The sequence below is a fragment of the Andrographis paniculata genome, unplaced genomic scaffold (genome assembly GCF_009805555.1).
Source record: "Andrographis paniculata isolate CXL003 unplaced genomic scaffold, ASM980555v1 Contig45END, whole genome shotgun sequence".
NCBI lineage: Eukaryota > Viridiplantae > Streptophyta > Magnoliopsida > Lamiales > Acanthaceae > Andrographis > Andrographis paniculata.
Window position 1 is genome coordinate 3,584,700 of NW_026137579.1, and position 24,802 is coordinate 3,609,501.

Below are 24,802 nucleotides of genomic sequence, written 5' to 3' on the forward strand. Positions count from 1 at the left end.
TAATCCAGCCTGGTTTTCAGCCACAAATGGTGATAATTGATTATGTGGTTGGATTCCAACAACAACAAAACACAGTTAATGAATCTTATTCCTACAATACCACAGCAACACAATTGGCATATTCAATGTAAAGAATCTTAATTCAAATCACATATTATTGTTCTTCTCTCTCTCTTTTTACTTGATCTGGAGTCAGTCGAGCAGATATTGAACCACTCCTCCTCCAACAATACTGTGACCGGACTTGATGGATCGTTCCAAGAATTCCCAGGAGCTAAGATGTTTTGATCCTGCAGCTTCTCCATGGCCCTTTGGCACTTGCAGAAATCATCCTGGGGACAATATATAGGGTTTGTTTATTAGGAATCAAAGCTTGATCAGGCAGACAATTCATAAAATTATTAACTCACCTGGTTTTGAGACACAAGATTGTTTAGAAATGCAAAGACTGAAGTATCAAATGTTGGATGAAGCACATCTCCAAACACGCATTTGACTGCAGATATGGCAATAAAGTGTGGACGGAATTCTAAGAATTTAGGGTCTGCATTTTCAAGTTATGATCAGTTACACAGATATATATATATATATATATAGACACACACACACAATAATACTAAATGCATAAACAATGTGATGCATACCTAACAACACATTGATTAGGAGTTCAGTAACTCTTCCATATCTTGAATCCATCACAAGGGTTTTATTCAAATCATCATTAATCAGTAACTCCAAGTAAGAAAATGAGGTTGTTGATGCCAGCCTCCACCCTAAACCCTTCAAGAGTGTCAACTCCATTCGCTGAATCAGACTGGGAGCAAAGGAGTGAAGCAAACCATTTCCCTGTGCAATTAAAATAACAAAGAAAAATCCCGATCAAAATAAATCATCAATCAATAAAATCGTTTATAGGGTTAAAAATCCGCACACAGTCACAAGAAACCCCAATTTCAAGGCAACAAATTAAAAACCTAAATAACAATCTTAGGCGTCACTCACCTGGAATTCTCGCAACGAGAGAACATCAGTTTCATTGAATTTCGACGCCACAGATAAACAGGCAATCGACAGCAATTCAAACATCCAATCTTTCCATCCCTGACATTGTTGAATAATTAGTGTAACTGTTCTTGAATTTGAAGCACACGCAAATATTAATTTTTTCAGTGCCAACCTAGATTCTTACTTTGCATCGAGGAAGTGAGGCGAATCTGTCCAGACAATTCACGGCGATAAAAACAGTTCCAAGCGAAAGATCCAATCTCTTCCTAGACTGCATAAATCATGAACGTAAAATTAAATAAACTAAAGTAACCAACAAAACCTGCAGATTGATTATTAAAATTAATGGTTGATTCTACCTCAACAAGCCAATTAACTGCTTTGAACCTGCAACTGCGCATCAAATCATTCGTGAGAAGACTCTCCAAGTATCCCGATTCCGGCGTGTACTTTGTCTCTTTATCTAAAATATTTCTCACAACTTGTTCACATTCTTGTTCGGAAGCAAACACTGAAACGGGAACTTCCTCTCCTAATTCGTCACTTTCTCCCATGGCGTTAGGGCTCATTAGCCAGACTTCGTTGCACAATAGGCTTTCCATCTTCGGCACAGTACTGCAAAAAAATTCTATATTACAGCAAAGTACTGCTGTATTGGGAATGATGAAACAATGATTGGTGAATTTGTGAGTATACAGTGTGCATGGGAGATGAATATATGTAGTTGGTGATTGGATGGGTGCGTGGGTGGGTTGAGGGAGTTGAGGGGTGGAGACGTTAGATAGATCATGAGACATAAAAAAGGAGACACGTCCCTCATGAAGAGGGGTAAATGCTGTGATGGGAATGGAGAAGATATTTTGTCTTCAGCCCAACTTCACAATTGTGGTTTGTTTTGTTTCTATTTTTTCACTGCAGTAACCGATTGCGTGATCTGCACGAGAAATGTCATCTTTGTGGGCCCAATTATATAATAGACTTATTTTATTTCTTTAATAAATTTAAATATATGTTATACAATATTATTGTTTTATAAAATATTTTTATATAATATCAGTAAATAAATTTATATATTGAATTATATATATAATTTGAAATTAAGTTTAATTACTTTTAAAATTAATATTATTTTTGAAATATTAAATAAAAGTTATTTTTTTGTTAATTATTTTAAATATTGTGTGTGAAAGTCCTTCAAAGATTTTTCAAATAGAATAAAATTTTTAAATCAATTAATATACGATAAAAATCTCAACAAAACTCTGGTTACTCTTCTTTTTTTTTCTTTGTATTCCTAATTATCCAATTTGATAAAATTATATTAAGGTATATAATAACATAGTTATTTAAATTTTATTTAATTGATTGAATCTAATAAATTTTCGGCCTAGCTTAATTACTAGGCAACCTATGTGAACAATATTTGAAAAAGTCGAAAGTTTGAACCTATAATTTTAAATGGGACAAAACATTATCAAAACTTAAGAATGGTACCGGAATACTCTCCATTTTGTAGCTTTTTACAATTTTGTATAAAATGATTTTAGATAATTTTATTGTTATAATAGTATTTTCTTTAGATAATATATTTTTATTTTTATTTTTTTAGTTTTTATTGTTTATTATATCCCCTTTCCCATTTCAAAAATACTTAAAAATGAATAATATTTTATTGATTGGAAGTGTAAGAGATTTTAATATTTTTGTTATTAATTATATATATAAATTAGTTATAATTTTGATAAAAAGTAAAAAAAAAAAAAAAAAAGAAAAAAACAAAATTGCTTTTAGAGTATATTGTTATTATTTGTTTTATAAATTACTAATAAAATTGATATCATATCATATCATATATATATATATATATATAAAACTTTAATATGAACCTCACTTTTTGTGAATTTCTGCTATCTTAGAATTTTAAGATTATTATTTTTTTTAATTACAGTTTACAGTTTATTATTTATTTCATTTATTACTTTTATTATTAACTGTTTTATTATACATAATATTTTTATAATTATTTTTATATTTAACTGATTTATTTTTTTGAATTTATATTACAATAGAACTAGCTCTCCCAACCATAGTGTGTTACATTCCGAGCAATGGGAAGCCCCTCCGGCGTTGCATACTGCTTAGATATGCCATAGGCTAACAGATCAACCATTGCTGAAATCTGATCCATCTCTGGATGAATGTCATCACCTGTAGTAAATAATTAAGTAGTTCCTCCCCTTAACATCAATCCAACGACGAGTGAAACTTGGTGTAATAATTTCCATGGCAGGTTATTGGATTCCTCCCCAGCCAAAAAAATGCAATGAAATATGTTAAATAGTTCAAGCAACTGTGAAAATTCCTCTACAACAATTTACTAATGAAACTAACTGTGAGCTCTGAGATAAATTTATAATTATTGTAATATATCATATAAAACTGTATAACTATTTTAATTTACTAGTCTAAACTTTTCTTTTATAAAATTTTTAATATTTTAGATATTTGATGATGTGTATAAAATTTTATCAAATGGTTGTAACATATTTTAATCATTCTCTAAATATTACAATTATAATGTTCTTTTTTACTTCTTTTTTTTATATATAATAATTCTGAACATCTATTTAATATTACATTTTAAAGTATGGAAAATATTTTATGATTGTTTTTTTAAAATTATATTTGTATAAAAAATCTTCAAATTTATGAACTTAAAAGAAGTCCTTTTTTAAATGATTTCATATAAAAATAGAACAATTTTCAGTACAAAATAAAAAATAAAAACTCACATCTAAACTATTATTTCACCTGAAAAGTAAAGTACAGATTCAAAATAAACAAACCTTTATTTCACATATTTTAACAAATATTAAAAAAAAAAAAATTGTCTTAGTAAAACATTACAGTGATATGAAAACTTGTATTGAAATAACTTATAACTCCAAGAAAATTATATTGTAAATTTACGTATATACAATGAATGGGTTTTGATCTGAACATGGTCAAAATTGTGATATTTTTGGCATTTAGTCTGCGGCTGTGGATTCATTTGCATAAACTCGCTATATCAAAATCCAATTTATAGAACATAAATTGTTACTAATTCAAAATCATCAAAAAAACAATATCAATTTTCAATCCAATCATAAATACAACGGTTGATATATGCATGTGTTCAGTTTGTAGCAAAGTGAATTTTTCATCAAATATCCAATATTTTATTATTCCTCAAAATTTTCTTACTTTATATCTAAACCAAGCCTAGATTAATTGGATAACTGGAATATATATATATTCACATCAACAACAACAAATTAATAAAAAAAAAACAGTGCTGCAAACTTAAAAGACTCAAGGTACATTTGGGGATTTGATAAGCCTCCCATGTCTCTCAAATTAAGCCAATAAGTTGTTGATATTAAAAAAATGTGAACCAAGCTGCTTGGGCATGGCTGATATCAAATTATTGCAACTCATAAGTGGAGAAACTGAATCCAGATCTTCCATCATCAGTGGACTTTAATTCCAGTTTTTGGAAGGGGCTGCAAGAATTTTCACATATCAAGATCAGTTCTTGTGAATGAACGAACACAAACACAAACTAAAGACAATGCAATGGAGAATAAATATTTAGAATATACGGAATTTTCAAGCAAAAAGAGTATACCTGCTGTTAGGATCATAGTAGAAGCCATTGATGGAACCATCATTACAGGAGAAGCAAACATAATAAAATCCAGCAATTGTGAGCCCACAGTCTGTTCCGACATTCACAAAATACTGCTCTTTCCACCTCTGTGAGATTAATGGAAGACAAGAATCATATACCCTGTGTACGAACTTAGAGTAGATCAGGGAATAGTAAGATTCAGGTTATCACCATAAATATGTAAGGGTAGTTACTCAAGTCCAATGATTTCCCACCATCTGCTTCCACTTGGCTCTGGTAAGAAGTAAGAACAGAATGTAGAGTTGGCATATGTAGAGACCTAAGTACAGAATGATAATAGTAAATACCTGTAATGGTGAAAAGGACGGGAACTTTGTCCAGTGTTTAATGTCATCCTCCGCGCTGTGTAAATTTCAAATACATTACACTTGGGAAAACAAATTTTACAATTTATGTGAGGGATTCTGTTTCTGCTATAAGTGAGAAGACTTAGTCAAGCATACGTTGCTCCCCACTTCCCAGTGAAGAAAGTATAGTTCTTGGTGTCGACAATTTCCCCTTCCCAGAAAGTAACAACCTGAAACAAGGATAATATGCAAAAAGTAGTAGCTATGTAACCAATTGCAGAGCAGATATTGATCAACTTTACCAAGATGGCTACTTAATGATGAGTTTGTCAATATTATTCCCATATAAAGAGAAAAAGAAAAATATTCTTCACAAACAAAAAGGTCCATTATCAGATAACGGAGTTCTTACAGGTGTATCTGCCATAGGAACATTCAGGGCCTCCATTGTGCCACACAAGTATCCATGAGCAAGATCGCAACCTTGGATGCGCACGTTTACTCTCCATGCTTCATCTTTTTGCAAACTCGATACATTTTGAGTCCCAGAGAAAGCCTGTAGAGAAACTTTCTCAGAGCACACGATGCATGACACTTCTTTGGCATGAATAACCCTTAAACAAGGTAAATTTGGAGCTTACAACTACACTCCCTCAAGCTGACACTTGTGAAGGTAAGTGATCCTAACTATTAGTTTATGCTTGGTTGAAACTTGAAAGTATTATCTTCATAATGCATGAAATAGAACTTTATTTTCAACTAACAACACAGTATTGAAATTTGTCTTTTCTAGCTTATCTATATGGAGTAAGAGTGAAACAATTTATAGTTTTCTTCTAGATACTGGATCAGGCTCACTAGTCACAACTTGCTTACTGATTTTGGGTACCAACATATGCCTGAAAACATTAATTTTTTACTGTGACTTTTGATATTATATGGATCAATGTTTTAGCACCGATACTTTCGAATTTACCAATATAATTTTGAAAACTTCCCATATCACAACATATAATCAAAGTAGTCCAGACCTCAAAGGTGCAAATGTTTTGGCTGGAAATTCTATAATGATTACCAACAGAAAGTTTCACAGTTAGGAAAATTACCAAAGGAGAAAAGATCAATAATCAAAGTTACCATTGCTAAATTCAATGTAGACAAGTTACATAAGGTACAACGACGAGGGTAGGAAATCACCTGACCCACACTTAACAGTGTACAAGGCTGAGGTAGAGTGTTTTCCGGAATTGTACCTTCAACAGTTCAGAAAGCAACAATTCTGTAAGACAATAACTTGACAGCCTTAAATAACACAGCCTCATCTTTAAACTTTCAATAAGCAATAAGAAAGAACTTAATAACTGCTCTAGTGGCAATCTACTCCATTAAGATTCTGAATTTCATTCAACTTTTACACCCTAAGGCAACTTCAATCCCCAGGATTCCACGCACAATATGTTTTGATAAAAAAAAATAATAATAAGGATCGCAATTGCCCAAACAGCTTCCAAAAATAATTTCTGCAACCGTAAAGGAAGATTGGCACACGCACGGTTTCCATTCCCAACGAAAAGGCCACGGCCAAACAGAACTAGAAGAAAATACAAGCAAGCACTGCAGGAATACAGCCAAGTATCGGAAAGCAAACCTAATACCTGGAACTTCGGATGGAGACGACGCTTCCACCACTCTCACCGGCATTTTCACCTCCGTTGCTCGATCGAAATGACGATTTAAGTAACCCCTGCAAACCAAATATTAAAAAGGAAAAAGTAAAAATAAAAATAAATAAAGTCCTACCTTTCGACAATAACGCGATTCGAAGGTGCAAAATAAAAGCGTGCTTTCATTTTTAAGTGTCACATACTGACGACTTTGGTTCAAACCGATGCACGCGTCCGTACCAACTCTGACTCAGTTGATTCATCGCTTAACAAATTATATGTACGAAAATACATTAGGCTTGGAAATTTTATTTTTAAAAAAATAAATATTTGATATTATATAAATAAGTAATAATTATAATATTTTGTATTAAAAATAAATTTTAAATAAAATAAATATTTAATATAATTTCTTTTTTGAAAAATTATCGTAAATAAATAGTATTAAAACTTAAAAATAATTAAACATAATATAACAAAACAACTGTCTTGAAAATTTATGACAAAATTAAATTTTACTAATGTGGATTGATTTCATTGATTCAGAAAGAATAGAAAACAGATAGAATTAAAATGTAATAAAAAGGCAATTTGTGAATTCATTGCTCCACATTTTAGAAGCTATAATTAGTTGCATTATTTTGATGATACGAGAATCTGCAGTCGCACTTAATATCCTACAAGTCAGGCTTGAGGGAAAAATCGGACTAGGCGAACCATGTGTGTCATTGTTAGTTGATATTAATTTATTTTTTTAATATTAATTCATTTTGTTTATACATTTGGATGTTTTAAAAATATTAAAAATTTTGAATAAAAATATACAATGGGTGGGGTATAAAGTATATTGAGAATGTTTACCCCAAATCTTTATATTTTGAAAATAAATAACTCAATTGAACATTTGGTCTCTTTGCTGTTTTATTATAAGTACTAATATTAGGCTTTTTTTTTTTTTTTTTGTTACACAATATTTCAAAATTTTGATACTATTTAATTTTTTTTCAAAAAATAACATATTAAATTTATTATTATTTTTTTTTTCGATGACATTAAATATAACTTTTTATCTTTTTAAGTTTTTCGTTAAAAAATATATCACACAGTTATAAAAGAGCTTATGAAACATAAAAACCTAAAAGATATTTTTATCAAAATCTCCTAAAACAGGGTCTCAAATATAGTTTGCTTGTAATAATTTATGAGTACATATTTACAAACTAAAGAACAATTTATGCCACAAGACCATGTTGTATGATCAATTAAGAAATCAATGCGATGCAGAAACTAATGATTAAATTGTTCTGCTGATTTAATTGAAAGAATGAGTGCTTCCTGAGATGGCAATGAATATGCTCATCCATGCATGCTTTACTTTTTTAATTTAGCCTAACCATTAACAGTATGGTTTTAGCAGTTAATTCTCGACACTTTCAATCTAAAAACCCCAGAATTTGAAGAGTTGAAAAACTCGAAAAATTATGGAAGAAGATCAAATATTTAGAAGATCCACATGGAATCCATGCATAAAATAAACAACCAAACAAACAAGATTGGATTAAAAGTTCTGCAGTAATATCCATGGTTTCATATAAATAATAAATGCCGACGTTGAAGAAGAAAATCAGCACAAGTATTGTAATTGCTGTATAGATCCAGACAACATATGTAGAGCTGATTAAATCTGTAGTAAGGTTCTTTGTTTCTTACAAACACACACACATGTGTGTGTGTGTGTTCTATATATAATTTATATATATATATATATATGATGCAATATCGATGGGTGCTGATCAATCAGCTCTCAGGAGTTTGACTTTGCATCGTGAGGAGGAGGCTCAGGCCCTAATCGAAGTTCAAGGTCTAATTCGGCGTACCTCATCGTCTCCTTTCTCTTGTCTTCTACTGTTTCTTTTTCTTCTTCTTCTTCTTCATCCTGCTGCACCTTATGATGATGGCGGTCTCCTTCAACTGCTGCATATGAATCAGCCAGCTGCAAGGGCAACCAATCGATGGGGTTATTTTCCTCACCATCCTTAATTTGGATTTGGGGATTCGAAGTGAGTGGTTTTTGTTTGGATGGAGGATCGCTGTTGTCATCTTCTTCACCATTAACATCCAAATTAAATTCCTTGAGCTTTGCCCTGTCCTTGCGATGGATATTCATGTGACCTCCCAATGCCTGCGCGTTCGAAAACCCTCGTTTGCAGAAACTGCACCGGAAAGTACTCTTGGACGCCGGCGGCGGTGAACTCTCCTCGCCCCACACGATCATCATTTCCTCACCTGAACCTGCGTGATACTCATTCATGATATGTATGTATGTATGTATGTATGTATGTATGGATATTACACAGACTGTCTTAAATTGTAATCTAGGTTTGATCTTGGAGCTAGGTAGCTAATTAATTGAAGATCATATGCAGCAATAACAAATATATGGTAAAGTCAGTCAAATGGTCGGTTGACATAAATATATAACTCAAGCGTGGTATGAGTTACAGCAACAGATTAATAGTATATAATGAAATTATTATAATAATTAAAGTAATATAATGTCAAAGGTGTGATTGGTGTCGGGATGTCGTGCCCAAGATCATTATAAAAATACACTTCGGAAGGCCCTAAAGGGTATTCTAATTTATATATATTCTGCTCCTGTTCATCATCACAACTAGTGTATATATACATATATATATATATATCATTGCCTGGGAACCTGTCCAAGAACATTGAAACGATAATAATATTAAGCTAGATAATAAATTAATTAGACCTCAGATAGAAAATTAATCATAATATATATATATATAATAAATTAATTGACAAAGGGAAGGATAACAATCAAAGTAATCAAACAGTTGTTCATATAATTTTTTATTTTGTTAAACTTTAGATAGAGTTCATACATATATGTACACATTGAAATGCACGCATGGATAACTATACCATACAAATTAGGTCAACCTTGTATTTAATGTAGTTGTACATCATTGTCGTGCTTACCTAATTATGATCACCAAACTACAGAAATTTAAATACATCCATCAAAGAAAAGAAAAGGTTAAGGCTAGGGTCATATTTGACTTTGTTCAGTAGCATCCTTTTCGGGAGACAAACTTTGAATTCAAAACAACTATAGCAATATAACGAAGTTGGCACAAATGCTAGCTTTTATCAAACGAATCAGACACTCATTTTAATTAATTTCATGTATATATATATATATATATAAATACACGTATGCATAATAATTAAATAGTTTTAATTAAGACGACATTAAATAACATATGTGTATTGCATATATAAAATTATGAAAACCTCTGAGAGTGAAAGGCTGTGTCACAAAGGCAGCACCGTGTACGAATGAGAAGCAAAGGCAACCTCATGTTGCGACGTGCTCCATTTACTTTTTTTTTTTTTTTTTAAATGTTGTTGTATATATGTCAAATATAAAATATATAATAACTTTCCAAATTAAATTTTCTTATTATATAGTAAGTCATACATTAGGATTTATTTAAACAAGAATTTTAAAAATAGTAAAATAATTGAATATTTTATAAAAAAATATAAACAGAGTCTTACAACTTTACTCCTTGTACATGAAATAAAAGCCCTTGGAAGTATTATTGTTATTATAAATGAATACACAGATATATTAATTATACTATATATATATATATTTATAAATATTCGTCATATATATTATAAAGATGAAACGTGCGTTGGGTGGTAGTTTTAGATGACATCATGTGGCATGTGAGTAAGTGAGTTCAATTCAGGACTACTTATCAATTGCTTCTTTAATTTTCTTTCCTAACCACATTAATTAATTAATTTATACCCACTTTTTATTTTTAATCCCTTTCTACTTTTGAAAATTCTGTTAATTAACCTCTCTTTTTTTTTTCTTTTTTTTTTTTTTTTTTTGTCTTTCCAAAGATTATTTCTTTTATATAAACCCCTAAAGTTCAGATCACAAGAATTCGCCTCTTACAATGAAAATAAGTTGTCACAAGAAAATGGGCTTTTGGATGCATATAGAAAGTGTTATATATATATATATATATGTGTGTGTGCATGTATCTGTTGAGAGCTTCAGCCCAATTAATATTAGAAGATTTGTCATTTAGCTTTGTGTCTCTTTGTAAATCTCAATTCCCAAGAACACAAGATAAGTCAAATACAACACAACATAGATTCCCTTTAAGTCAGCCTGTGACTGTTGCTCCATCATGCTTTTTGGTGTTTAATTTGTGTAGTCTATGTAGAGTGTGTCTGTGTAGCCTCTTTCACTTTTCTCAATCCTTCCAAAACAGCCACCAACTCTCTGCCTGCAGAATTACAAAATTATATACCTATATATATATATATATATATTCCACACATCTATTTTCCCTAAGATTCTGATTCAATGAGAGAACCGAGAGAGATATGTATTTTAATTGCCTAATAAATAATGCTGGTGTAGTAAACTAGAGGGAATTAATTGCTCTAGGGTTCATCGAAGCCATTTGGCTAGCTTGACATATGGAATGGAATATACAATATGGGCAGCAACAACTAGCTTCTCTTTAATTTAATTTGAAGAAGAAGAAGAAGAAGACATGTGGAGATATGGAAAATTAATTAATTAGTTAAAAATGGGTGTAAGATGACTTGATATTTCCATATGCATGGTTTGTCTTCTTGTTCAGTAAACTACACGAATTTCTGATAAAGTGCAAAGATGTTTAATCACAGAATTTGAAGGACCTGTGCACATGCAGAATAATATAGTAATTCCCTGCATATCTGTTACTGAAGAATTAATACAGAATTATTAATTTGTTTGTCATTCCTGACAACACATATATATATATATATATGTATAATATCTCTTGAGCAGATTATTATGATTCGAGCATGTAAGCAATAACATATAATTTGATAATTAAATGGAAGGGACGATTAATGATCAAGCTAGCTAGAATTATATTTAATGGAGAGAAAAAAAAAAAAAAAACCATTAGGGCAAGTTAAAAAAATGTTTGGTTTCTTGATTAATTGTCATCTTATATTCGACAAACAAAAGGCATACATTAGACATGATTAATAGTAATTCATAATTATATGAACATTAATTCTGCTTGATTGTTTTTCTCACTCTTCACATTCTTCTACAGTCCATGTTTTCAATTTTCAAAACCAGACAAAATATGTAAGATTTAATTTAGTCTCCATGCTTACACTTACTTCCATAACATGTGATGATCAATTCGAGTTACGATTAACTAGATCGATCGATAATCGAACAGATCGAAACACACACTTAATTAGCTAAAGTAAATTAACATATGAGAAATGGTTATATACCTATGAAGCATATCCAAGCCTTAGCTCAAGATCCAGCTGCAGTTCCTCAGTCGAAGCAAAGCACTTTTTCAGCACCTCGGATTGGGGAAGACAACATGTCTGATCATCATCATCAACTGCACTCAATCCTGGGAGGAAACTAAAGTTCTTTGCTTCATTAATTCTTCTCCTTTTGCAACTTCCCACATCCTCGTTCCTCGGACAATCTCCTTTCTTGTCCTCGACAAATTTCCGGACAACTGGTGGAGAAGTAGAAACCCTAGTTAGGTTAGATGGGGGTGAAAGAGAAACCCACGACTCAGAATCGTCGGAAAGTTTAGGGTTAGTGGTATTCCATGGAAATTGATCGTCGGAGATTGGGAATTGTTTGAGCCTAGCTCGATCTCTCCGGTGGACATTCATATGGCCTCCCAAAGCCTGAGCAGACCTGAATTCCCTTTTGCAGAAAGTGCAAGTATAAGATCTGGGAGGCCATACGCATCCTTGAGCAGTTCGTGCAGCATCTTCTGCAAAAGCTCGTTCTTCCCACGAAGAATCACTGTACGGCCGATTCATGGCGGCGGCGGCAGCTGAGGATGTAAGAACATGAGGAGGGTTGATCATCCTGGGAGACCGTGCACGATATCTTCTTGCTTGATCCATTCAAAGAAGCTGACTAAATTAGCAATCCAGGGGTTTGACTATACGGCAATCTTGATTAATTTCAATAATATTGAATATTGGTCAGATTGTGAAAATGGAAGAGGTATTATTCCAAGTGGTATAATGGTTGATGGAGTGTGGCCATAGCCGTATATTTGTTGTTTCAATTTTTTCATGCAGCCAATGTTTGTTTTTTAGTTAAGGGTTTCTCTACGGACAGTCACTCCTCAGGACACCATTATATTAATATTGTATGTATATATATATATATATATATATATTTGGTGAGTGGGCCAAGGGGAGACTCTTGTGGTTCCTTAGAAATTCCATCACTGCGTAACTTAAGCATATATTTGGGGAAAATGCATCTGGAATTCTTGAATGGTCTTCTATTGGAATTTTAATATACTCAATTAAGAATTATTCAATTCACACACACACACACACTCGTAAAAAAAAAAAAAAATTAGTTTTCAAGGACTGACAATTAGCTTAATTTGGATTACGAGTTGTGTGACCTGCCTGTCTGGTCATTGGGTCAAAGTCAAACAAGTCTTTGCAATAACATTAAATTAATATAACTATTATCACTGCAGAGGGTATGTAATTAATTAGTTCATTAATAAATACTTATATTGAGCAGCATTGTTTTTAGCAGTGTTATTATGTTCGTGGAGGAACAATTATTGCCCTCATCCATGTTTTGTGCAGTCGGCAGCTAATTTTAAATATCCCATTAAATATTTTGAATAATTCTTCCCATTCTTGATTCATTCATATGATTTAGTAGTATATAATTGTTTTAATAATGCAATTAGATTAATTGATGAAATTAAGAATGTAAGGTTGGGCCCCACAAATGCCCTGAATCAAGCTTGTGTTTCTTGTTTTCACAAGGCATTGGCAATTGGCGTAGAAAGTTGAGACAAAAAGACAGTAGAAAAAAGCTTATTTTATGAAAAGATAGTGTGAGTCTCAATCAGCAAGCAATTAATTGATTTTTGTATTAATCAATGTACAAACAACCAAGACGACGTACATTTATTATGGAAGTTTTGGCATGGGATCGGACAAGATTTCAATAATTTTGGATATACTATATTATATTATATATAAATTATATGAGGTGACACTGGCGGTTGATTTTAGCAGTCGTGTATTGAAAATCAGCCCTTATTAGAGTTTATTAAAATTAAATACTACAATTATTATTATTATTTATTGTATCCTACGTCAGCTCAAAAGATTTTAAAGGATCGGGAGCTATTTGTCGGTAAATAGTTAACGTAAGTGGAATAATGATTATTCTGTTGGTTATGTATATTATATTATTTCTGCAAACAATGTGTAATGAGACTGAAACACGACAAATTTAGGTGAAATGGATAATAATATTACGTCAAGGTTAAAAATAATTGGTATTATTATTATTATTATTATTGTGGGCCTAATACGGCTCTTATTTAGCCCACTAATTTTAGGTTCATATTTTCATAAAGTAATGGCCCAATTATCTTTCAAACCCAGAAAAATATTTATATTCCAGACTGGGTCAAATTAATAATTCCCAGTTATTATTATTATTTTTTTTAATGGAAAAATACTATATATTGCATGGATATAAAAAATATATGCATGTATATATAAAGGGAGCCTAATCCCACCAGATATCTATTACATAGGCAAGAAAGATTCGAGACGTATGTATGCTATTAATAAAATAAAATAAATATAGAAATATAATTCCGCCGTAACGTAGAATATTAGCAGAAGTGTCGTCACATGTTTTTCGCCATTCAAATAGAGAATATATATATATATATATATATACGAGCCACCCTAATAATTATATAGGCATATGATCCCTCCATACATTTAAATTGACCATAATTACAAGATACGTGGGAATTGTCTATTACAATATGTCTAAAAATTGGCAGGCGTACGTCCGTCTGAGTGGGCAGGCCATGGATTGGATCATCAGACACCTTATCTACGAATGAAATCATCCATCATTTCTTCATGTCTCTATATATAGAGCACCCCCTAGTTTCCTTACACATACATATTTACGAGGTTGTTGCAGATTCAGGACAATGGCGAAAGAAGCTCAGCAGAGCAAGCTGCAAAGATGGAGTCTCCAGGGAACCACAGCTCTCGTCACCGGCGGCACCAAAGGCATAGGGTATCTATATATATTACGGCTAATTTGAAAATTGTCTGTTGATTATTACAGTGCTGTATAGTGTATAGTGTTAATTTATTTGTCTGTTTTTGGACAACAATCGAAACCAGATTCGCCATAGTAGAAGAGCTTGCGGTATTCGGCGCGACGGTGTACACGTGCTCGCGGAACGCGGCGGAGCTCAGCGAACGACTCAAGGAATGGGAAGAGAAAGGATTTAAGGTTAAAGGTTCGGCCTGCGACTTGTCCTCTAGAGAACAGAGGGAAGACCTAATCCGCCGTGTCTCCATAGCCTTCGATGGAAAGCTTAACATCCTCGTAAGTCGTAGCTCCCAATTCATTCATTACACTTTACTTCATTGTCTGTTTTCCCTTATCTCCATTGATAGGTGTAACTATAGTATATGTTTGTCTGAAAGTCGGAATTATTGGGGACCACAAAAAAAAAACTGAATAAAATTTGGAGGCAAGTGTAACAAACTTGTGAAAAACTGCATCCAAATTTTTTTCAAGACATAAAATTCTGGTGGCTTGATGATGATCACTATCTTGTTGTCTTCTCCATGGCCTCACTCACTCTGTGGAACTTGAACATCATACTCTAATTCTATGTTAAATGATCATTTCATTTAAAAGTTAAATCGAAAATTGCGTTATTAATTACACATTGTATATTCTTACAACAATCTTCAGGTGAACAATGCTGGAATAAGTATATTGAGACAGGCGTGCGATTACACGGTGAAAGAGTATTCGCAGATAATGGAGACGAACTTGGAGGCGCCGTATCATATCTGCCAGCTTGCTTATCCTTTGCTCAAAGCGTCTGAAACCGCGAATATTGTCTTCATATCTTCTATTGCTGGTGGAATTGCTCTGCCTGCTCTTTCTGCTTATGCTGCTTCTAAAGGTCATTCTTACATCCTGTGACCAAAATCAAACTTAGTTTTATGATCAATGTGCTTGATTAGATTCCTATTTGTATGCAGTTAGTTTGATGCATTTTCTCGAGTAATTTTCAGGAGCAATCAACCAGCTAACAAAGAATTTGGCATGTGAATGGGCAAAGGACAATATTCGCGTAAATACGGTGGCTCCAGCTGGCGTTAGAACAACCTTAGTGAAGCCTGTACATGTGATAAATAACATATATATGATCCACCTTCTTAATTTACAATTATTAGTAATGTAATGTATCTGAACTGTGTTTAGGAGGATATCGATCCGGCAATTATGGAAATGTTTGCTCCACTAATGACGCGTAATCCGTTGGGGCGAATAGCTGAGCCAGAGGAGATTTCATCGATGGTTGCGTTTATTTGCATGCCGGCGGCTTCTTATGTAACAGGGCAGGTTATTTATGTGGATGGAGGATTTACAGCAGGGGGGCTCTAGCAGGAAGGAAGTATTGATTAGTACTTAATGAAATGTTTGATCCAAAATTGTTGTCTCCTTATTGCATTTTGGTGATGTTCATGTTTTGATTGAGTAACTGATGCCAATTGGGAGCATTGAAAAGATGAATCCTTAATCCATACATAGGATAGTAACAAGATTGATGTCTGGCTGTAGGAGACAAAACATATCTTTCCATGGATTAAGAAAATGCCCAGTTGCTGCCATGCATGCAGCCATGCAATATATCTCATATAGTACTCTTCTTGTTAGCTTTCGGAGTTTACGATGTTACCCCCATGGAGGTCCAGGTCGGAATCGACTCAAATACTCAATAGGACGCCAAGTGGTTTGTCAAGATACACAAAATTAATTAATTATTATTATTATTATTTAGTTATAATTAAAAGGTTACTGTATTATAAGTATTTATAACAGAGAGTTCCCTCAGACAGCCCAATAAGAGTACTTGTCTTTGGTTGAGAGAGAAATATTTCAATTTAAGAATAAGTAAGAATCAGACCTATAGGCTGATGAGGTTTTTTATTTACTTCTGAATGAGAAGCGCGTTGGGATTAATTTTTTTTATATATAATAAAAATAAAATAAATGTGATCAACTACGTGGCGATTAAGATACAGATATATACGACAAGTGATGGAAGGCGTGACTTCATTGCTTTGAACAAATCAATCTCTAATGGAGTGGGTGCTCTCAAAGGTAGTATATATATTTATGTACTATTAATTAATTGAAGCTGCTGTAGGTATGATTTATGAATATCATGAAATGAAATTAGTCTCTCAGAAAAATAATTAATTAAAATTGGAATTAATATTGTATTTTATTTAATCTTAATTTAATCCGATTTTCATACAACATCCCATTGTATTTTATTTCTCTGCCACAATTGAAGCCACCAGAATTAACTAATATTGTTGAGCGTGACTGAAATTAGTTTTTAAAAGATGATTCAATAATTACAGTAACAAAGTTTACTTACGAAACATATATATATTATGCTCGAATTCCTCATATTTTTAATGCTATCTTACAAAATAATATTTATAGGAGAAACTTGTCTTCGAAAGAAACACTTCTATTTTCTTTATAAAAATAATAAAAAATATATATATATATATATATATTCCTATATTGAAATTTCATTAGCCATAAATTCGTGTTATTATTAATTATTTTATTTTACCTTGTCTTAATTTATTGGATAAGCATTGACCACTATGAGTAATGTGTGTTCATTTTTGTGAATTAAGTAATCCTTATTGTAATTTATAAAACCTACAGCTGTGTTTAAGATATAAATTGAAAATGCTTTGGAGTTCTAATTGTTTTGAAAAATAAATAAATAAATAATAGATATATATTTGAAATGATATAAATAGATGTTAAATATTATACATATGAAAAAATAATAAAAGTTACTATCAATAAATCTTATCAAAAATATTTTGAGAATATATATCTATAAACATAGCTGAATTTAGGATGTCTGATTTTAATTATTTCTCGAGACATGCAGGGTGTGTTTGTTTGTGTTTTGGTTTGAAAATGAAAAATATTTAAAGTGGGTACAAAGAATTGTGTAGACAATATAATATAAATATAATAATGTGTATAGTATATTAATGTTTTTGAAAAAAATATATTGAAATTTTTTTTAAAAAAAAAAACAAACAATGATAATTGAACTATTGTCCTGTATTATTAATTTTTATGATATCATAAACGATATATTGTCCATATATATAACATAGTGTCGATAAAATACGAAAGTATATAATTCAACAGCATGAATCCGGTGCTAAAAAAGTAATTTAAGCACGATGCTGAATAACTAAAATTTAATTATATATTTAATTATATAAATTAAGATAATTAATTTCTGAAACAATTTTCTTGAGCATTTGATCCTCTTTCATAATTTCAATACCCAAACTGTTAACTGTTAGCCAGTCAGTCACCCATGCAATTTGTAAGAAGACATCACTTTCCAAATACGCCTTTTCGTTTCATCAAACAATAAACGTATTATATTTCCAAGCAAGGCAAATTAATACAAGTTTCAATAATGATATTATCAATCTTTAGGTAAAAACTCATTGTCCTAAAACTTTCTTGTTGGAGACGAACACCACCCAATTCTTATTCATAATCATTATTCCAATTCATGACTTGTCATCTATAAAAAAAATCAATATAAATAATAAAATCCCTATTACAAAAGCTACAGTTCAGCTATTAATCAGTAAGCTGGCTGACCAGAAAAATCACGCTGTAGGAAATTTTTAATTTTAAAGTGATGCGTGCATACATGTCCGTAATAATAATAATAATAATAATAAAATAAATTTCAGCATCACATATGTGAGTCTTTGTGAAGAAAACCTACACACCATCTAACCCATTCTAATCTTGATTAAATATTATGGATAAGATAAGAAAAGTTGAAGGTAATGACCTAATGTAAGAAGAAACTGTAGTGTTAATTATTATAATCAAATTATGATGGGATTATTATTATTTTGTTAAAGAAAGTGATGCACACCAGAAGGGTCTTGTCTTGGCAGCATTGTAAAACCAACAAAAGTATAAATGATTAATAACAAGGATTAAATCCACCTGGGACAGAGCTTAATCAAGTAATTTAAATCAAATATTTTAATGAGGTTTGGTAAGGGATGTAATAATTAAATGGAATGTAGTTAAGACAGAATTTTCAAGGATTTGTTTTCAATGGTTCGTGCGCTACTGTAATTTTCCCACCACTCCCGTTACGCCACTGGATATGATCCCAGCCGTTGATTTTAACGGGGCCCATTTGACACAACGGTGTGGATCGGATGCTTAATGTCAGCTATCTTAGCGTAAACAGCTAAGCTCCAACCCGGTTCATTACGCCACGTCATCAAACCCCCATCCCTTTTTAATCGACTGACCCTATTCGAAAAATTCGAACACGCAGAGTGACGAGGTAGGGGAAGAGCGACAGACATGGAGGGATTGATTCCATACGTGTACAGAGCAATTATGCAGTACAAAAATGGAGGGGAGGCGGCGGGGATCATAGGGCCGGCGGCGTGGCTGAACGATTCGCCGTCGGCTTCGTACGTCAGACTTCCCGGCGACTCCGGGCGGTTTTCAGCTTCCGACGTTCAGCTCCGCCGGCGGCCGGATTATAGCTTCGCCGCCGCGTGCTCGCCGAGTCGGTCGGCCGGCGGTGTTCAGTCTCCCGGAGGGCATCGGCATCTCCTGACTTCGTGTCGAGCTGTCAAGTGAGAATTGCCGCATCGAAACGACGTCGTTTCGGAGCAGATATATATATATATATGAATTCGTTGCAAGAAGTACGTAATTAGGGCGAAGGGCAAAGGGCGATTTCGACCCAAACCAGGTGGTTAATTACGTCGTTGAATTGTTGTAAGAATAAAGTCTCCTTTATATATGTGTATCATGATTTCTAGTGTTTAATTTGGTTTGTGTAAGAACCATGAATCGTTGTGGAAAACCATGCAACACAGGGTCCACATTCGATATCATTATGTATATTTGTGTGATCGATCAAGGCCTGAAATTGTGAATAATGTTTGAAGAAGATCAATGAAATTTAAATTCATGTGGTGTGGATAAAATTAAAAGTGTAAACCATGCAAGCTTCGCAGTGTTCATCTGTAATAAAGCAGATATTGACTATATATCATTAAATGATCGATAAATGTGTATGAACAAGTCCATCGTATGATGTCTTGAAAAGGACACTGGGTTTGTCCTTTTTTTTAAAATTCGACATGGTACTGCAATAATAATAGTAAGTACTTGCAGGTGGGTGGCAATAATTTTCAACGCTAAGGCAAGTTGGCACTTTGCACTCATTATTATTTGCAATTTCGATGACGCCCATAGTAGTTATAGATATACTATGGGTAATATATAATCCCCATACCATGCATCTAGAGAAAATTGGGCCGCTGGTTTAGTACTTCATTTTATTTTATTTTATTTTTGTCAATAATATGTTCATTTAGTCTCAATTACAATTACTATTGTTATTATTTTCATCTATATGTGTGTCTGGATTTGAATTGGTAAAATTTATCCTCATGCCACCTGATCATCCCGACAAGGAATTGTTATTGTTGAATATGTGTTGGGTGTTCCAACACAATTATATATATATTTAAGATAGTGTAGTCAATATTATTAGGTATAAAATTGAGATTATTAATGGAACATCCCTTTGTAGATCTGCATCTTATCCTAAAATTTAATTGAAATATAAAATATATTCGTCTTGTTTCATTTGACTTGTTTCCTATTGAAACGATATAGATTGTTTGTATTTTTTATTTATTTTATTGTTGTAAAATAATACTACCTCCGTCCAATTTCTATTGTCCTAAAGTATATTTGTACGGTTTTTTAGGTGATTGTTTTTTTGTTATGAATTGATAAATTTGTCCTTAATCGTATGGTAGATATTAAAATTAATAAATGAACGGAGGATTAAAATATAAAATTTGTGTTTAAAAAAAAAAAATAGGACAATAGTTGTTGAACGTCGTAAATAGAAAAGTAGAACATTGGTTCGCGACGAGAGAAAGTAATAAAAAAAAATCAATTAAAATAATCATTAAATATAATTTAAATACACTATATAGGGTGTGTTTGTTTGGGGCAATGAATTTTGAGTTGAAATTTGAATAGTAAAAAATTTGAATTTCAATAGTGTTGTATAATGTGATATAAATAGACGTTGATGTGATGTTTTGAATGTAAAATTGATTTTTAATATAATATAAAAAATAAATGTTTGATTTGATATTTTTGGGAAAAAAAATTAAATAAATAATGAAAAAAAAGTTCAATCCCTCGAACAAACACACCCTATATGTAATAAAATGGATGATTAACTCACACAGGATTGAACGATGGTTTGTGCTGTCCTAACAAGCTAAGAGCTGGTCAACGGTCACATTGAAATTTGGTAACAAAATTAGATAGATTGAATCTCACTGCCAATCACTCACACTCACTTAAGGGTGTGTTTGTTTGTGCGATTGGATTTTAATCCCATTATTCATCCAATTTTCTCCCCTCAAAACATCAAATCAAACACCTATTTTTCATTTTTTATATTATATTAAAAATCAATTTTACATTCAAAACGTCACATCAACACCTATTTATATTACATCATACAACTATTCAAATTCAAAATTTTTACTATTCAAATCTCAACTCAAAATTCAAACCCCCAAACAAACACACTCTTAATTAATAGTCCTTCCGTGGAGGAAATTGTAAGTGTACACAATAAACCGCGAGAAAACAAAAAACAAAAAGAAAAAATTGATAAAAGGCAATTAAGAAAAATTTCTTTTTATCCAAAACAAATACTCCCTCCGTCCCGTTGGAAGGGTGGCGTTTGCTTTTTACACGTAGATTTTTTAATATTAGTATTATATTAGATTGTAATAAAAAATACAAAAATACCCTGTTAGTATGGTGTAATATAAAAATAATAGCATTTGTGTAATATATTATAAGTTGAAAATGTATTTATTATGTTAAGTAGGTAGTATAATTACTAAATTAGAAAATGATAATTTTATTTTTTTACGACAAAAATGAAAAATGGTAACCTTTCAATGAGAACGAGGGAATATAACAATGTTACAATTATTAATTAGATGGAACTTCACTTTTTTTGAAACTATATATCGCCAAACAATTATCAAACACTAAGCCCCACGACCATGGCTCAAGCCCGTTCTCATGTTCATAAATTATAAACATTGAACACAAATGTATCACTTTAATCAAAAAATTTTAATATATTATATAATTGCTGTACTAAAAATTTAGATCTAATATTGATGTAGAATTATGCATATAAAAATTTTCCATAAGACATATGTTGTATCGAAATAGCATCAATATAGTATATTGTGTTAATATATATTGATATAATATGATATTTTTTGTATTAAGAAAACCGGTGTTCGCCCAATAATTATTTATTAAGACTGTTCTTCATAAGTATTCTAAAAAATATAATATATATATTATATTTATTTACAAAAAATTTAATTTAACACAAAAATATTATATTTTATATTATTAAGACAAATTTTCTAAGTCTAATATAAATATTATATTTATAAGATAAACACAAGTAACTAGCCATATATATTTTTATAATATATAGATTGTAAACACATTAGAAGTTCTTTACTTTTATACTAAAATAAAAATTAAATTAGAATATGAATACACAAGCATTTTACTTTTGACACTATTCCTAATTTTATAATATTAAATATATATTTTTTATCATAAAATATTACAATATTTTACTATTGTCAAATTCTTTTCACAACTACAAAATTCTCTTGTGTCAATTTAGCCTTTAAAAAAAAGGGCATATTTTCATTTTAGGAAAGTGGGACATATATATGATCTAGGGCTTTCATTCGTGGCGTATCACTGTGCGGAGAAAACAGACGATTTGTGCGGAGTAATCACTGTGAATTTTGAATGGAGGAATCGATTCGTTTTTTCAAGCTTAACACCGGCGCCAGAATACCGTCGGTTGGGCTCGGAACCTACCAGGCTGCTCCCGGAGAGGTTGGTGAGGCCATCACCGCGGCGATTAAGGTCATATTCATCGGATTGATACGGTTTCTACTTTGCTTGTTTTTTTTTTTTTTTTTTCATTTTTAATGTAACATCTTGAATGCAGGCAGGATACCGGCATATTGATTGCTCCCCGTTATATGGCAACGAGAAGGAGGTATTCTTTTCGCCGGAGTGGTTTCTTATATTGCTTGATACCGTAACTTTTGGATGCTCTAATTATCTCTGATGAGAGCATAATTATTCCATGATTTCTTATGATTTAAAAACAAGATTGTTCCAGATTGGTGATACCTTAAAGAAGCTATTTGGAAGCGGTGTGGTGAGGCGTGAGGAGTTATGGATTACTTCTAAACTCTGGTCCGTGAGATTTTATCCTTCTCTTTTATTTATCAGTAGCTGTTGGATTATAGACTATTCGAGATTATTCTGAATCAAATTAAAGCAGAGTTCTTCAGGTGTTCGGACCATGCTCCAGATGATGTGCCATTGGCTTTGAGCAGAACTTTGAATGATTTGCAGCTTGACTATGTTGATCTTTATCTGGTATAGCTAATATGCACAAATCATCCCACATTGGTGGCTTAGGATAATCTAGCTACATGCCATTATATATGAGATTGTCTATCCACTAACTTCTTTTTGGTTGACAAAAGGAAATATCATTTCATAATACATTGTTGATCCATATCTGTTTTAAATTTCAAGATTCACTGGCCAGCCAGTTTGAAGAAAGGTTCTGTGGGAGTAAGACCAGAGAACCTTACTAAAGTTGATATACCTAGCACATGGAAAGCAATGGAAGCACTTTATGATGTTGGAAAGGCCCGAGCTATTGGCGTTAGCAATTTCTCTTGCAAGAAGCTGATTGATTTGTTGGATGTGGCTCGCATTCCTCCTGCTGTCAACCAGGTGGAGTGTCACCCTTCATGGCAGCAACCACAGCTACATTCACTCTGTAAATCCCGAGGGGTTCACCTATCAGTAAGTCATCTATCTCCAGTAAAGCACCATCTATATTCCCGTTTCAATTTAGATGTTAAAATTGAATATTCTTCATCAATCCCACTGATAACTGTGAACATGTATGTTAAGGGACATCGCCCCCTCGGCTCCCCTGGCAAAGCTGGTCTGAAAACTGAAGTGCTTAAACATCCAGTTCTGATTTCAATTGCTGAAAAACTGGGCAAGTCTCCAGCACAAATTGCCTTGCGATGGGGGTTGCAGATGGGCCATAGCTTGATCCCAAAGAGCAGCAATGAGAAGAGGATCAAAGAAAATTTTGATGTGTTTGATTGGTCCATTCCAGAAGATTTGTTTGCCCAATTTTCTCAAATTGAACAGGTATTGAATTGAATACTCTTTGAAGCTTGATACTTTATTACAAATTTTCGGAGTTCATAAAAGAGATTATTTGCATCAGAATTGTAATAGCATCAGATTGATAATTATTGAGATGACTGTGCAGGTGAGGCTAGTTTCAGGAAGTATGTTTGTGCACGAGACATTGGGCTCCTACAGAACCGAGCAAGAGCTCTGGGACGATGAACTCTGAGTAGGAACTCAATCTTGGCTTATTATTTGTAGCAAAATGCTGCATTATTTGCACTCTGATTCATTTCCAATTTTACTTGTGGACGAATGAGACACTTTTATTTATTTCAATAAATAAATTCACTGTGTGACATATAGGGTGTGTTTGTACGCTTTTTTAATAATAATCATTTGAAAATAGAATTTTGATGTTTGTGATAAAGAAAATAGAAAAGAGATTTTTTGAATTGATGATTTTTGGGAAGAAATTTCTCTGAAATCCCAAACAAACAAATTCATATATAAAGAATGGTTAATAGGCAATATGAAATAGCCCAATAACAAT

At 32.2% G+C, this 24,802-nt stretch overlaps 6 protein-coding genes across 9 annotated transcripts; 2 read left to right on the plus strand and 4 right to left on the minus strand.

The window, feature by feature from the left end:
• Window positions 1–56: 56 nt before the first annotated feature.
• Window positions 57–1,655, minus strand: LOC127251674 (putative cyclin-D7-1). The gene is made up of 6 exons (XM_051275480.1): window positions 1,365–1,655; window positions 1,190–1,276; window positions 1,003–1,101; window positions 645–846; window positions 411–544; window positions 57–332 (listed from the first exon to the last, which is right to left on the minus strand). Exons 1-6 carry the CDS (start codon window positions 1,605–1,607, stop codon window positions 138–140), a joined length of 960 nt encoding a protein of 319 aa, XP_051131437.1. The 5' UTR covers window positions 1,608–1,655; the 3' UTR covers window positions 57–137.
• A 2,619-nt stretch (window positions 1,656–4,274) lies between these two features.
• Window positions 4,275–6,780, minus strand: LOC127251364 (uncharacterized). The gene is made up of 8 exons (XM_051275027.1): window positions 6,681–6,780; window positions 6,223–6,278; window positions 5,438–5,581; window positions 5,182–5,255; window positions 5,026–5,080; window positions 4,889–4,951; window positions 4,676–4,803; window positions 4,275–4,550 (listed from the first exon to the last, which is right to left on the minus strand). Exons 1-8 carry the CDS (start codon window positions 6,724–6,726, stop codon window positions 4,472–4,474), a joined length of 645 nt encoding a protein of 214 aa, XP_051130984.1. The 5' UTR covers window positions 6,727–6,780; the 3' UTR covers window positions 4,275–4,471.
• Window positions 6,781–8,381: 1,601 nt separating this feature from the next.
• Window positions 8,382–9,081, minus strand: LOC127251367 (transcriptional regulator TAC1-like). Its single transcript, XM_051275029.1, has one exon. The coding sequence runs from the start codon at window positions 8,998–9,000 to the stop codon at window positions 8,494–8,496; it is 507 nt and encodes a 168-aa protein (XP_051130986.1). The 5' UTR covers window positions 9,001–9,081; the 3' UTR covers window positions 8,382–8,493.
• A 1,737-nt stretch (window positions 9,082–10,818) lies between these two features.
• On the minus strand, window positions 10,819–12,881 carry LOC127251366 (transcriptional regulator SUPERMAN-like). The gene is made up of 2 exons (XM_051275028.1): window positions 12,048–12,881; window positions 10,819–11,026 (listed from the first exon to the last, which is right to left on the minus strand). Exon 1 carries the CDS (start codon window positions 12,687–12,689, stop codon window positions 12,048–12,050), a length of 642 nt encoding a protein of 213 aa, XP_051130985.1. The 5' UTR covers window positions 12,690–12,881; the 3' UTR covers window positions 10,819–11,026.
• A 1,726-nt stretch (window positions 12,882–14,607) lies between these two features.
• Window positions 14,608–16,554, plus strand: LOC127251848 (tropinone reductase 1-like). 2 transcript variants are annotated; one of them, XM_051275755.1, is made up of 5 exons: window positions 14,608–14,874; window positions 14,985–15,192; window positions 15,568–15,784; window positions 15,897–16,009; window positions 16,087–16,554. In XM_051275755.1, the coding sequence occupies exons 1-5, from the start codon at window positions 14,786–14,788 to the stop codon at window positions 16,267–16,269; spliced, it is 810 nt and encodes a 269-aa protein (XP_051131712.1). In that variant the 5' UTR covers window positions 14,608–14,785; the 3' UTR covers window positions 16,270–16,554. The 2 variants fall into 2 exon arrangements, with proteins under 2 accessions (XP_051131712.1, XP_051131713.1); XM_051275756.1 differs by having other exon boundaries at window positions 14,610–14,874; window positions 15,897–16,003; window positions 16,087–16,552.
• A 6,172-nt stretch (window positions 16,555–22,726) lies between these two features.
• LOC127252005 (NADPH-dependent aldo-keto reductase, chloroplastic-like) lies at window positions 22,727–24,608 on the plus strand. Of its 3 annotated transcripts, none has more exons than XM_051275999.1 (7): window positions 22,727–22,944; window positions 23,034–23,080; window positions 23,197–23,283; window positions 23,382–23,469; window positions 23,632–23,907; window positions 24,019–24,267; window positions 24,392–24,608. In XM_051275999.1, the coding sequence occupies exons 1-7, from the start codon at window positions 22,825–22,827 to the stop codon at window positions 24,476–24,478; spliced, it is 954 nt and encodes a 317-aa protein (XP_051131956.1). In that variant the 5' UTR covers window positions 22,727–22,824; the 3' UTR covers window positions 24,479–24,608. The 3 variants fall into 3 exon arrangements, with proteins under 3 accessions (XP_051131956.1, XP_051131958.1, XP_051131959.1); XM_051276001.1 differs by having other exon boundaries at window positions 22,730–22,944; window positions 23,030–23,080; window positions 23,207–23,283; XM_051276002.1 differs by having other exon boundaries at window positions 22,802–22,944; window positions 23,030–23,080.
• Window positions 24,609–24,802: the final 194 nt, after the last annotated feature.